Source organism: Rhinoderma darwinii, chromosome 5 (genome assembly GCF_050947455.1).
Source record: "Rhinoderma darwinii isolate aRhiDar2 chromosome 5, aRhiDar2.hap1, whole genome shotgun sequence".
In the NCBI taxonomy this organism is placed as follows: Eukaryota; Metazoa; Chordata; class Amphibia; order Anura; family Rhinodermatidae; genus Rhinoderma; species Rhinoderma darwinii.
The window spans coordinates 271,689,545-271,704,379 of record NC_134691.1 but is presented as its reverse complement, the minus strand read 5'-3'; the positions used below and the strand labels follow the sequence as shown (position 1 = coordinate 271,704,379).

General features: G+C 42.9%; 1 protein-coding gene and 1 long non-coding RNA gene across 3 annotated transcripts in view; one reads left to right on the top strand and one right to left on the bottom strand.

Moving 5' to 3' along the window:
* The window catches only part of LOC142652910 (uncharacterized), an 854,242-nt gene that overhangs the window by 406,478 nt on the left and 432,929 nt on the right, over positions 1–14,835 (bottom strand). The window lies entirely within an intron of this gene.
* The window catches only part of ANO10 (anoctamin 10), a 298,943-nt gene that overhangs the window by 62,818 nt on the left and 221,290 nt on the right, over positions 1–14,835 (top strand). Inside the window, exons 1-2 of one of the 2 annotated variants that reach the window (XM_075827147.1) lie at positions 9,507–9,593; positions 11,716–11,870. In XM_075827147.1, the coding sequence (XP_075683262.1) occupies positions 11,729–11,870 (142 nt within the window). In that variant the 5' untranslated portion in view covers positions 9,507–9,593; positions 11,716–11,728. Of the gene's footprint in view, positions 1–9,506; positions 9,594–11,715; positions 11,871–14,835 lie in introns of those variants that run through there. The other variant, XM_075827148.1, reaches the window with a different exon arrangement.

Genomic DNA, 14,835 nt, shown 5'->3' with positions numbered 1-14,835 from the left:
TATTTGATCCCCTACCAACCATTAAGAGTTCAGCCTCCTCCAGACCAGTTACACGCTCCAGATCAACTTGGTGCCTGCATTAAAGACAGCTGTCTTAAATGGTCACCTGTATAAAAGACTCCTGTCCACAGACTCAATTAATCAGTCTGACTCTAACCTCTACAACATGGGCAAGACCAAAGAGCTTTCTAAGGATGTCAGGGACAAGATCATAGACCTGCACAAGGCTGGAATGGGCTACAAAACCATAAGTAAGACGCTGGGTGAGACGCTGGGGAGTCAACTGTTGGTGCAATAGTAAGAAAATGGAAGACATACAACATGACTGTCAATCGACATCGATCTGGGGCTCCATGCAAAATCTCACCTCGTGGGGTATCCTTGATCCTGAGGAAGGTGAGAGCTCAGCCAAAAACTACACGGGGGAACTTGTTAGGGTATGTGCACACACTAATTACGTCCGTAATTGACGGACGTATTTCGGCCGCAAGTACCGGACCGAACACAGTGCAGGGAGCCGGGCTCCTATCATCATACTTATGTACGATGCTAGGAGTCCCTGCCTCGCTGCAGGACAACTGTCCCGTACTGTAATCATGTTTTCAGTACGGGACAGTTGTCCTGCAGCGAGGCAGGGATGCTAGGAGCTCGGCTCCCTGCACTGAGTTCGGTCTGGGACTTTCCGGCCGAAATACGTCCGTCAATTACGGACGTAATTAGTGTGTGTGCACATACCCTAAATGATCTCAAGGCAGTATAATTTTTTTTTAAAGGTATATATTTAAAAAAGGGAAAAAAAAGTTGTGTGAACGTGAATGTGAGAAGCAGGTGTTTCTTTCCAAGGCGAAAAAAAAAGCAACATGTCCTTTCTTGCAGCGGTTCCACCTCTGACCTCCCATTGAAATCAATAAGAGGCAGAAAAAGCGTCATTCGCGGCTTTTTTTGCCCGCAGCACTCATTGGCCGTGGGCGAAATCCACGGCAAGAAACTGCAAATTCAGGAATTTTGAGGCAGATTTTTTTCTGCCTGCAAAATACTCTGTGTGAACAGGGCCTGTATCCGAGATCTCTGGAGTGATGTACCTGGATGTAAACATAAATATTTCCAGAAACAACAAACAGATATCTTGAAAATGGTGAGCAATTGGAACATAACGTATAGAAAGTTACATAACTTTTCATTACACAATGACTAAACTTTTTTACTTAACACCAAAAAAAACCTCTATATAAATGAGCAGGACTTGTAGGTTCCATCTTCAAGCTTACAAAGGAGGACTTACCTATTAACCCCTTCCCCCTGCGTGCATTCTGGGCCCGAATGACCAAGCAATTTTAGTTTTTCCATCGTTACATTCAAAGAGCTATACCTTTTTTATGTTCACGTGGACATAGCTGTATGAGGACTTGTTTTTTGCGGGAGGAGTTGTATTTTTCAATGGCGCCGTTTTAGGGGTATATACAATTTATTTATTAACTTTTATAAACTTTTTTGGGGGGGGGGAGATATAAAAAAAACAGCAATTTAGCCATTGTTCTATGCGTTTTACATTTACGCCGATTACTGTGTGGCGTAAATAATATGCTACCTTTATTCTATTGGTCGGTACGATACCACATATGTATAGTTTTTTTATGTTTTACTACTTTTGCAGAATAAAAACACTTTTGAACTAAAATAATTTTATTTTGCATCGCCATATTCCAAGAGCCATAACTTTTTTATTTTTCCGTCAATGTCGCCATATGAGGGCTTGTTTTTTGCGGGACATAATTGCTACCATTTTGGGGTACATGGGACTTAAAGGCATGGTGTTGCCCGAAAAACATGTTTTTTTTTTAAAAATTAAACATTTAGTGTGTGGGTGATTAAACATTGTTCAAATTTTTTTTTTTTTTTTGCACGAGTCCAGGAAATATTATAAATTATTTCTAATTTATAATACTACCCATTTTTGGTCACTAGATGGAGCTGTTCCCAATGTTGCAGCATTGCAACATTGGGTTAAAAGCCCTCGCTCTAGTGAGCTCTCAGCATCCCCCCCTCCTTTATCCTGGCTAGTGCCGGGATAAACGAGGGGTTTGAAAGGTTTAACCTCCTACACTGTGTGTCGCCATTTTTTGAGGTAACCCACAGTGTAGTAGGTTTACATACAGTAGTAAACACACACAAACACTAACATACATTGAAATGTCTTACCTGCTCCTGCCGCCGCGGCTCCCTCCGGCCCGTCCGCTCCCTTTGCTGCCGCTGTTCCATGTGCACAAGTCCGGAAGCCGCGACCGGAAGTAGTAATATTACTGTCCGGCCGCGACTTCCGGTCCACAGGAAAATGGCGCCGGACGGCGCCAATTTCGAATAGGACTGTGTGGGAGCGGCGCATGCGCAGTTCCCACACGGACGCCGTACACGGCAGTCAATGGGACGGGAGCCGTTCGCAGTCCCTATGGGACTGTGGCTGCCGTATTCCATGTCTGTGTGTGTCGTTAATCGACACACACAGAAATGGAACAAAAAATGGCAGCCCCCATAGGGAAGAAAAAGTGTAAAAATAAGCAACAGTAAAACACAAACACACAAATGAATATAAACGTTTTTATTAAAGCACTAACATCTTTAACATATAAAAAAATTATTTGTGATGACACTATTCCTTTAATGATTAACCTTTTATTATTTTTTGGGGGGAATGGGAAAAAATAGCAATTTTACCGTTGTTTTTTGCAGGGTATTTTACGGCGTTCACCTTGCGGTTTAAATAATATGCTAACTTTATTTTTGGGGGTTGTTATGATTGGGGGATACCATATATGTGTAGTTTTTATTTTATTTTTACACTTTCACTAAATAAAACCATTTTTTTTATGGCGAAACAATGGTTTTATTTTTTTAATGTGTACCATTTTATTAATTTTTATTTCACATGAATTATTTTTTCAGTTTCACTAGGAGACTACACTATGCGTTCTTTAGATCGCAGATATAATGTTTTGGTATACTTCGTATAACAGAGCATTACTGCCTGTCAGTTGTGAGACAGTGACAGGTAAAGTCATTGAGGGAAGGTACATTTCCCCTAGAATCCTGTCATATGTATCCTAGGCTCCAGGGAATGAGTAGTTTTTGCAATAGAAAGCTCTAGCGTTCCAATCTCGGCTTAAGGAAAAGCCGGAAAAAGGGCCAGGAGTTGGATTGGGGAAGAGCAGGGCGGGTTCCCCAATCCCTAGTCCATCTTTGTTTGTAGGACAAGGCTGCTGCTCAATTAGCTGCACCTGCAGCCTGTATATAAAAAGGTGCAGACACAGTGTGTGTCAGTCTCACCCCTGACTCAGACTGGAGACTACTAAGTCTGGAGTAGTCTGTATTCTATGTGAGACCTGTGTTACTTTGTGTCCAGTGCCTGGTAGGGAGGCACTTGGTATAGTTAGATAGATCGGGGTAATAATGGTAGTTAGTGTTAGCCTCTGCACCGGAAAACACTAAGCCGCGCCTTAGTAATGGATGTTGTCAATCAGACAGCCGCCATTACTAAAGCGGTAGTAATAATAGTTTAAAAGAAAAGCCAAAGATATAGATAAAATATTTTATTGAAATAAAGCACCCCCAACACAACCCTCATTAACCATTTTATTGTAGAAAAAAAAGAGCCGTCATCAAAGTAGTCCTCGAAACCGACGTAGTCCAACGACCAAACCTGTAAAAAACAAAAAGTGAATAAAACATGTGACAGGCTTAGATTCAGGCCCATGTGTGATACTGACTGTTATACCATGTATAGAAGCCTACCACAAAGTTGGCTTAGATACAGGGCCCCAGCAGACAGTATCATACATAGCCATACATAGATATATATATATATATATATATATATATATATTGTGGGGGCTTAGCATCAGGAGAGGTTGGTACAGCGGTTTCTTAGTAGCCAGAGACAGGGACACCGTGCATTAAAGTTCATAACAGGGCTTTGCCTGTGTTTTTATTCTTGTCAAAGAAACAGCCTCTTGTACAACAAGGCAAAATACAAAATAAATCCTGCTCGTCTGAGCACTAACTAAACAAGATATTATCTAACTATACCAAGTGCCTTCCTACCAGGCACTGGACACAAAGTAACACAGGTCTTTACTCACATAGAATACAGGCTACTCCAGACTTACAATCTGAGTCAGGGGTGAGACTGACACACAATGTGTCTGCACCTTTTTATATACAGGCTGCAGGTGCAGCTAATTAAGCAGCAGCCTTGTCCTACAAACAGAGATGGACTAGGGAACCCGCCCTGCTCTTCCCCAATCCAACTCCAGGCCCTTTTTCCGGCCTTTCCTTAAGCCGAGATTGGAAAGCTAGAGCTTTCTATTGCAAAAACTACTCATTCCCTGGAGCCTAGGATACATATGACAGGATTCTAGGGGAAATGTACCTTCCCTCAATGACTTTACCTGTCACTGTCTCACAATATATACACAAACATACATACATGCATACACTACCGTTCAAAAGTTTAGGGTCACTTAGAAATTTCCTTATTTTTGAAAGAAAAGCACAGGTTTTTTTCAATCAAGATAACATTAAATTATTAAGAAATACATTCTATACATTGTTAATGTGCTAAATGACTATTCTAGCTGCAAACGTCTGGTTTTTAATGCAATATCTACATAGGTGTTAAGAGGCCCATTTCCAGCAACCATCACTCCAGTGTTCTAATGGTACATTGTGTTTGCTAACTGTGTTAGAAGGCTAATGGATGATTAGAAAACACTTGAAAAACCTTGTGCAATTATGTTAGCACCGCTGTAAACAGTTTTGCTGTTTAGAGGAGCTATAAAACTGCCCTTCCTTTGAGCTAGTTGAGAATCTGGAGCATTACATTTGTGGGTTCGATTAAACTCTCAAAATGGCTAGAAAAAATGAGATTTCATGTGAAACTCGACAGTCTATTCTTGTTCTTAGAAATGAAGGCTATTCCATGCGAGAAATTGCCAAGAAACTGAAGATTTCCTACAACGGTGTGTACTACTCCCTTCAGAGGACAGCACACACAGGCTCTAACCAGAGTAGAAAGAGAAGTGGGAGGCCCCGCTGCACAACTGAGCAACAAGACAAGTACATTAGAGTCTCTAGTTTGAGAAATAGACGCCTCACAGGTCCTCAACTGGCAGCTTCATTAAATAGTACCCGCAAAACACCAGTGTCAACATCTACAGTGAAGAAGCGACTCCGGGATGCTGGCCTTCAGGGCAGAGTGGCAAAGAAAAAGCCATATCTGAGACTGGCTAATAAAAGGAAAAGATTAATATGGGCAAAAGCATATAGACATTGGACAGAAGAAGATTGGAAAAAAGTGTTATGGACAGACGAATCGAAGTTTGAGGTGTTTGGATCACACAGAAGAACATTTGTGAGACGCAGAACAACTGAAAAGATGCTGGAAGAGTGCCTGACGCCATCTGTCAAGCATGGTGGAGGTAATGTGATGGTCTGGGGTTGCTTTGGTGCTGGTAAAGTGGGAGATTTGTACAAAGTAAAAGGGATTTTGAATAAGGAAGGCTATCACTCCATTTTGCAACGCCATGCCATACCCTGTGGACAGCGCTTGATTGGAGCCAATTTCATCCTACAACAGGACAATGACCCAAAGCACACCTCCAAATGATGCAAGAACTATTTAGGGAAGAAGCAGGCAGCTGGTATTCTATCTGTAATGGAGTGGCCAGCGTAGTCACCAGATCTCAACCCCATAGAGCTGTTGTGGGAGCAGCTTAACCGTATGGTACGCAAGAAGTGGCCATCAAGCTAATCCAACTTGTGGGAGGGGCTTCTGGAAGCATGGGGTGAAATTTCTCCCGATTACCTCAGCAAATTAACAGCTAGAATGCCAAAGGTCTGCCATGCTGTAATTGCTGCAAATGGAGCATTCTTTGACGAAAGCAAAGTTTGAAGGAGAAAATTATTATTCATGTCTTGACTATATTTTCTAGTCATTTTGCAACTCAGTTGATAAATATAAGTGAGTTTTCATGGAAAACACAAAATTGTCTGGGTGACCCCAAACTTTTGAACGGTAGTGTACATACATACATACAAACATACATACATAACCCCATATAGTAGTTAGTCCATTGTCTATGCTCCCAGGTTCGGTGACATCGCTCCAATGAAAAGAAAAAAGAAAAAAAAAAACTCACATAGGACGTTCCCACGAAGATCTGAACGGTCCCGTCACTTTTCTTCTTACTGCTACTTTGCGCCGCTCCCATTCACAATAACACAGCGGTGGGCGCAGATGACGTAATCACGTGAGCGTGATATGATTAAGTCATCTGCGCCTCAACGCATTGTTACTGTGAGTGCTAGCGGCGCCAAGTAGCAGTAAGATGGAAAGTGACGGGACCGTCTAGATCTTTGTAGGAACGTCTTCGGTGAGTTTTTAAAAAAAAAAAATCTTTTGTGTGGTTCGCCAACTGCTGATGCAGGACCGGTGCGGCGACTAAACATATTACATGGGGGGCAGTTTAGCTAGAGGGGGAGAAGTGGCGCTCCGCATTGTGGTGAAGAGTGTTTCAGAGAAGGGTTGCGTGCTGTTGAAATTCACAGTGTGTTCGTCACAACCAGGCTTACCATGCCTGGTTGAGACGAACATTCTCCCGAAGTTGCTAGAACTAGAGTAACGTCGGGAGCGTGCACACTGCGGAGCGGCTTGATTGACATCAAGCCGCTCACGCCCCTTTTTATAAAAGATAACCAAGTTATCAAGTGTAAAAAAAAAGTAGTTAGGAAATGAATATTTTTAACAGCAAATGTTTTTTTATTTCATTTCAGCTTAGAATGTCTAAAAAAAATAATTTAACAACTTGGGAATAAATGGGAAAGCGAGCCGTTAGTTTTTTACGCAAGCGTTTTAAAAAAAACGTTTTGAGTAAAAAAGAACAGTGGGGTGGGGTTGTGTGTGGCGCAGTTGCATGTTTGGGGGAATTTGTGTGTGTATGGGGGGTGTGCTCGCCGCTGATTCTTCAAAACAGCTGATAAGCTGCTATGAAGGATCATCGGTGCCCGCGCATACTCCGCTGCACAAAAATAGGACACAGCTCTGCTGCGCACACTACACACACACAGCTCTGCTGCGCCCGCACATACAGCTCAGCTACGCACGCACACAGCGCTCCTACACGTACACACACAGCACTGCTACACACAGACACACACAGTTACAGCAGGTGTGCGAGGGGGTCGCGAGGGGAGGGCCGCGGGGGGTCGCAAGATGGGGGCTGTGAGAGAGGGACAGACAGAGACACACACATTACCTCCAGTGCAGCCAGTCTTCATAATGGCACCGGCTTTCCCCCTACAAACCAGCTTCTATGCTGGGTAGCTCTGAACTGCGCTTGCGCAGTAGAGCCAGATGGCAGATGCAATGGACGGGAGCCGTTCATTGTGTCCTATGCACTGTGCTGCCGTATTCCATCTCTGCCCTTTTACTCCTTGCATTGGCGTTGTTTGTATTCCTCTGTTAGTCTTGCAAATGGTGCCGTAGTCGTATCCTGTTCCCTGTGTTCCCGTGCCCTGCTACCCGTATCCTGCATCCTGTGCTGTACTTGTTCTTGTGCCATCTCTAGTGTGGAGTCACATTGTGCTGTCTACTACGCCTGCTGTGTTACACTACGTCTGGTGTCTTGCATCACCTACTGCCAAAGGTCCAGTCTGTGCCTTGCCTTATGCACCCTTATGCTTGGACTAATATATATATTGACTTGGTACACTGTCTGGCCAGCTGGTATCCCGCTACGGCGGTGCGGCCCAGTGGGTCCACACACCGACAGATCGTGACAGTAATGATGCCCCCTTAGTACCCAAGACAGTTATGATGCCCCCCTTAGTTCCCCCACACAGTAAGGATGTCCCCTTAGTGCCCTCATACAGTAAAGATGTCCCTTTAGTGCTCCCACACAGTAAGGATGTCCCCTTAGTGCCCCCACACAGTAAGGATGCCCCTTAGTGCCTCCCCAGACAGAAATAGTGCCACTTAAAATAAATGCCTGAATAATAATTTCCACAACAAACGAGCAGATCATTGGGCAGGTCGCCTCTGGCTTGTATAGGCCTGGCGCAGGCCGGCGTAATGACGCTTTCGCGCTGACGGCAGGGTTCAGACGGTGGATGGTGTGGATCTGACAGCTATTCCTCTAGACTCCACCATATACATGCACTCATGTGTTTTCAATGGGAAGAGGGGCATAACGCTCTAGCAGTGGCTTCTGTCCTGCAGCAACAAAGGATCGGGCATGTTGAGTCAAGAGACCCTCATACACATTAGATAATCGGCCGACTAGGACAACTTTCATCTTGTGTGTATGGGCACCTTAAATCTTAACTTAACATTCGACCAACTTTTTATTTTCTAGCACCATGTGTAATATAAATGTTTTGTAATATACTTTATTCATGAACTTGGGCTTCTTTTTGCGTTCTGCAGACCTGCGCATCTAGTGAAGCGCTTTCACATACTAGAGACCGGACAGCAGCAGAGCTCATCAGCCTCTTCCCTGCACTCTGCTGCTGCCTGTTACTCCATAGAGAGGTGTATAGTACAGAGGCAGAGAGACCTTCCTGACGTCACGATGGGGGCGTGCACATCTGACGGCAGGATGGGGCCGCCACCCACCCGTACTCACAGGCAGCCGAGTCCGTACACCGATACATTCAAACGGTGTACGGATTTCTGCTAAGAACAGGAAAAATACAAGAAAAGTGTCAGTGACCATTTGAAACACAGAAAAAGGAGGCCAAATTCATTAATAAAGTATATTACAAAACATATTTATATTACATATGCTGCTAGAAAATAAAGTTAGTCGAACATTTAGTTACGCTTTAAGGCCGGTCTCACACGTGCGTAATATGGGTACATTATTGCACCAATATGTCGGCCACAAATTCCTGCCTGATATTCGGACCATTAATACCCGCAGTTGGGCCAGAATTTACGGCCGTAATATTAGTGCAAAAATGCTCGAATTTCGCAATTGTGTTAATCTGGCTTCAAAAAAAGAGAACAATGAGCGACTAACTTGTTTCTATTGTCAGCGCTCTCTTCAGGACTATAAACCTTTGTGCTACCTATGTAAACTTCCCCACAACCTGTCCACCTGGACAACCGAAGCATCTGATGACGTAAAACAGTGCAGGAAAAACTCTTCTCACTGAGGTAGATAGAGACCAGAAAGGAAACGTCACAAATGCTGCGTCCCGAGAGACAGCCAATCACAGGAGGGAGGAGGAGCGCAGAGCAGTAGCAGCTTGTGCACTGTGCGGGCGATAGAGGGAAAATATTGCTTACTTTAATGTCAGGTATTCTTGGAGCCTTCGGATGCGCTTCTCGCACATTTAATAACGAATATTGGTCTTCGGAAATATGGCTGACACGGTTGCACGCTATGAGCTCAGCTTTGTATTATAATGTCAGAGGAGTTTTTTGTCTCTTGTGACGACCAGTCTGTGACAGCTCCAGACTGCTGAGAGCTCGTCCCCTCCTCCGGTCTAGGGTGCGCTCTCCGGTCTGGGTGAGAGTAGTGCTGCTCGGAGAAGGGGAAGTAAGTAGGGCACAGCTGGGGTGGGAATGTATAAACCTCACACTGTCACTGTCCTACTACACTGATTTTTTTTATTTACAAGCCATGCTGGGGTAGTGTCACTGCAGGAGACTTGCTAGAGTTTGTCATAGGCACCACACGACAATGCCAATGAATGTTATAGTCTATGGGAAGTTATCCATAGTTGATGGACGAGTTACTGTGACAAGCGAGGTCCATCCTAGAATGGCATTACAACCTGAAATATTTATAGATGTAGCAGAGTTGAATTTGTCATGTAACTTATTGCAGCTGCATCATGTGTGCTCTGTGATAAGTTTCTGATCTACATTGCTGTGATCGGTTTACCTGCAGTCCTCTGTAAAACTCTGGACAACGCAGTGTGATTCAAAAAAGATAGTACAATAAGATCACATGCAAATTAAATTTTTCTAAGACATCACCAAAATTACGTAGAAAAAAAGTTGAAAAAAAAATGCATTCTCCAAAGCTGAACGCTGGTGGTTATATTTTTCTCTATGCTGCAGACCACAAGCATTGGTGGAGGGTGTCATTATGCGCCACCATAACTTCCCTGGCATAATGTGTGATACGGCCAGAAAAAAACGGCACTGTTGCATGACACCTGACAGAGCCGCCAACGATGATGTGAACAAAGCCTTATAGGGTTTTTCCACCACAATCACGCCGTGTTCACAGGTTCAGGATTTGAGCCCCTCCTGACAAAATCTGCTCACATTCTGCCAGCAATACAAGTGAATGGATTATTTAATAAGCCATTCACACGCTCCGGAAAATACCCGCGCGTAATAATGCACACACTGCGGATTTTAAAAACGGCAGCATGTTCATTATTGCAGTGGATTCGGCATTGTGGATCGCACGTGTGGATCCGTTGGCTAATCTGCTGCAGTTTTCTGGTATAACTACATAAGAAGTTTTCATGGAAGAGCAGATTGTATACTTTGACTGCAGAGATGGAAGCAATCAAACCCCTTAAAGTAGACCTGATTCATATATATATATATAACAGTGTGTTTTAAAAATAAAGTATAATGTATTTACCTATAACGTATTCTTCACATCTGCGTTCGGTGTTTCCGTTGCTCTGCTTTGTCATAGGAGCAGAACGACGGAAAAAACGAAAGCACCGAATCCATTCCATGATGGACACCATTGGCGCCCGACTTACAGCATTGACTTTAAGGCTGGGTTCACACGACCATGTTATGTCCGTAATGTACGGAACGTATTTTGGCCGGAAGACCCGGACCGAACACACTGCAGGGAGCCGGGCTCCTAGCATCATAGTTATGTACGACGCTAGGAGTCCCTGCCTCTGCGTGGAACTACTGTCCCGTACTGTAATCATGATTACAGTACGGGACAGTTGTCCCGCAGCGAGGCAGGGACTCCTAGCATCGTACATCACTATGATGCTAGGAGCCCGGCTCCCTGCACTGTGTTCGGTCCGGGTCTTCCGGCCGAAATACGTTCCGTACATTACGGACGTAACATGGTCGTGTGAACCCAGCCTAATAAGTTTCGACATGTTGTCCGTCGTTTTACTGGATAAAATATGGCTATTTTGTTGTATTTTTGGCCGGATCTGCGACGGACGCTTTGACGCAGATGTGAACGAAGCCTAAAATGCCGCCTATGACTTTTCTGAACTTCTAAGTATATGTTTATTCCTCCTAGTTTTTTATTCAGATGATATTGTAATGCTGTATGCATGTATAAAGTATAAATTCAGCCGATACAATCAAAATATTATTGTTGCAAAAAGCTTGGATTAGCTTTGTGAATATTTTCCATGATCTTAAATTTCTCTGAGACTTCTGCAGGATTTTTATGTGGATTCTCCTCCTCATATTAGAAGTGGTTTTCTAATACAACGGGTGAGATTTATCAAAACTGGTGCAAAGGAAAAGTGAAGTGGTTGCTCATGGCCAGTCACATCGCTGCTTTCATTTTCCAAAGGGCCTTTGAGAAATGAGAGTTAGAATCTGATTGGTTGCCATAGGGCAACGTCTCCACTTTTTCTTTGCACCAGTTTTAATACAAGATCTTCCCCAAGATCTATCGTCTACTTTATTGTATGTTTTGTGTTACTGCACAGATCTCATACCAAAATGAAGAGGGGCTCGGTAGCGGAGAATTATCACCAGGAGCCAGAATTTAAACCTCTGGTGGTAATAGAACTTGCTAAGGATGTGAAAGAAGAAACCAAAAAATGGCTCGTCAAGAAAATTATGGACAAAAAGAAAGATGGAGGTAAATGCTTACTAGTATTGTTCTGTGGTTTAACGGAAGCTGCTGGGACAACTTTCACACTTTTAACGTACACAAAACCTGAATTGTAAAATACGACACCTAGCACATTGTGGAAACGCCACCCCGTACTTTACACTCGTGGGCACCTTTATACAATTTTGTATCAAAGTGTAATGTTGTGCAAAAAAATATTGTGAACTTATTCAGTGTGTGTATATATATATCACAGAAACAACACAAAGTTTGAACAGCACATTCCAACAAAATGAAACAAAACATGTATGCAGGTGCAAGAACGCCTGTCACTGCAAATTTATACAGCACACAAGAAAATGGTGACAGCACACTGCGAACATCAATGTCACCTAAGCCACTAAATATAAATAAATATGCATTACTGCTAAATCTACTTACAATGGGGAGTGCACGTTTTTGATGAAAAAGCGTTTGCCCACCTGCCATGACAAGATGTCCTCCATAGGTGGGGACCTACTCTGCACATACACCCTGAACTGGGACTAAGCCTACATCTATATCTGGGGATGGTAGGAGATTATATATATATATATATATATATATATATATATATATATATATATACATATATATACATAATATAAATCTCATGCACACATATCAGCCCAGCCCCCATGACAAGCATTTGGACACTTCGGCAAGAGAGCGCCCAACATCGCAGATGCGCCACCACTACAGCCATTACAGGGCTATAAAGAGGACCTGTCATTGGGTTCTAACATTCAATTTACATATATTACCTTTAGCCCGCTTCCTGTTTCCAGCGCTGAATTTCCTTTTGTTTTACTCCACCCCCATTCCTGAGTAATGGTGCTTCATACTTTAGGTGCCCAATATGCTAATTCACTGTAGTTGGCCAACGGGGCGGGTACTGCAGTCCCTGGGTGGAGCATCTTTACTGCCTCTGACACTTTCCAATCAGCACGAGGCATTCTATGTGCGATCACCCTTTTTAAAGGGACAATTCCGATCATCAGTATTTAGCCCCAAAAAAATGAGAGATTTCCTCAGAAGAGACGGGTTACCTTTAAACACGCTTCAATAAATATTCATAAATAATTTTGTTTTAGAAGCAGGCAAAATACAATATACATATTTTTATTATTGTCAGAGTACCACATGTTTTTTTAAAGCGTACCTCTATTTGTAAAAGAAAAATGATTACAGTGTATAGGGTATATTGTTAAACCACAGTGTGGACCAGTCGCGCTTCTTTCTGTAGGAGACCGTCCTGTACTGCATCCTAGGCTCCTGTCTTCAGTACGGGAGTCGGCGCTGTAGGGTCATCAGCCCTTTTCACTTACATCTCTTAGTTTACAAGTTATAAATTGTCGTAACACCGATTCTAAACCCCTATGGATCTTGTGAAGTTATTTGTAATCATTTTATAGCATCACATACAATAGAGCCTTCATTCATAATTCCTCGTTACTTCCATGAACTATGCCGTGTATATGCAGTCCCTGTAAGGCAGGGTTCCCTCACAGTGGGAGCACCACGGTGCAGCATGTGTCCTGTGTGGTTTTTCTTAATGGATTCAAATAGAGATAAAGTTTTGCTTCTCTTTTCTTTTGCATCTGAATCCAGTTGTGGCAACATGAAAAAGAACCAAGATGCAAACCTGCTGCTCCCAACCTCTGTTTGGGAACTTGACCCAACTGTTGGTATTAGGTTATTAATGTGACTTACAGACTATTCTATATTTACACTTTCTTGCCGAAGTCTTGTTCACACTTTGCAGTTTTCTTATATTTTTTGGTGTTAGGCATAAGCAAGAAAGGGCGAAGTGGTGTAATTGTTAGCTTATGCTTCTTTTTTTATTTATTTTTATTCGTTCTCAGTTTTGGTGAAAATTTAAAATAAAAAAAACTTTCCTTAAAAATCAAGTATGTCTTTTTTTTTATTGGGGTGTCTCCTAAAACTGCATCGAAACTGCCAATTGTGAGCATTATATTTAGTTTTTTCCCTGCCAGAGTTCTCCTAAAATTAAACTTGCCATCGATGCCATATAAATAAAATTAAAGGGGTTTGTCTGAGATTTAAAGTAATTATACTAGCTGTAGGAAATATCATAAAATAAAAAAACAAACAATGCTCACCTATTAAATATATCATTGCTCCATTCGCACTGACGGTCTTTGCTTGCTTTCCCTGAGTGATGACTTGCTGTACCGACCACTGCAGCCGATTACTAGCCGCAACGGTGATGCTAGCATGTATGGCATGTGACCGCTGAACCCAGTGATTGGCTGCAGTGGTCACATGTATGTACGGCACGTCATCGCTCCAAAAAAGTAACTAAAGACCAACAGGGACCACCAGAGCCTCAGCGCTGGAGCGGCGGAGGATATAACAGGTGCTCAGCGCTGGAGCGGCGGAGGATATAACAGGTGCTCAGCGCTGGAGCGGCGGAGGATATAACAGGTGCTCAGCGCAGGAACGGCGGAGGATATAACAGGTGATTTAATGTTTGTTTGGATTTATAACTTTTCCTGCGTTTCCTAGTTTAAGGTCAAAGACGGAACTGCGGCAAGAAAGAACATGCCTCTTTTATTCCCACGAGCGGCTAAAAGCCGCCATGGAAAGAAAAGCGCCTCTGCCTCCCATTGAAATCAATTAGGAGGCGGTTTCGGATGTTTTTTGGTACTGGTTTCCAAATCAAAAATCAGTTCCAAAAAACTCAGTGTGAACTGGTCTTTACTTTAATATAGATTGAGCGGTCCTGAAAAAAAATTATCTGGCTAACTCAAGTGTTATATCATCTGCAGAATTATCCAATTTGGATCCCAAATTTATCTTTTTCTACAATTGATACTTCCGTTAGATAATATCTTTGGGCTGGAAAAAAAGCTTGGATTAAATGGGTTTTCCTAAAATCATAAATGATCAGTTATCCACAGGATAGGTGATAATTTTCTGATCGCTGTGG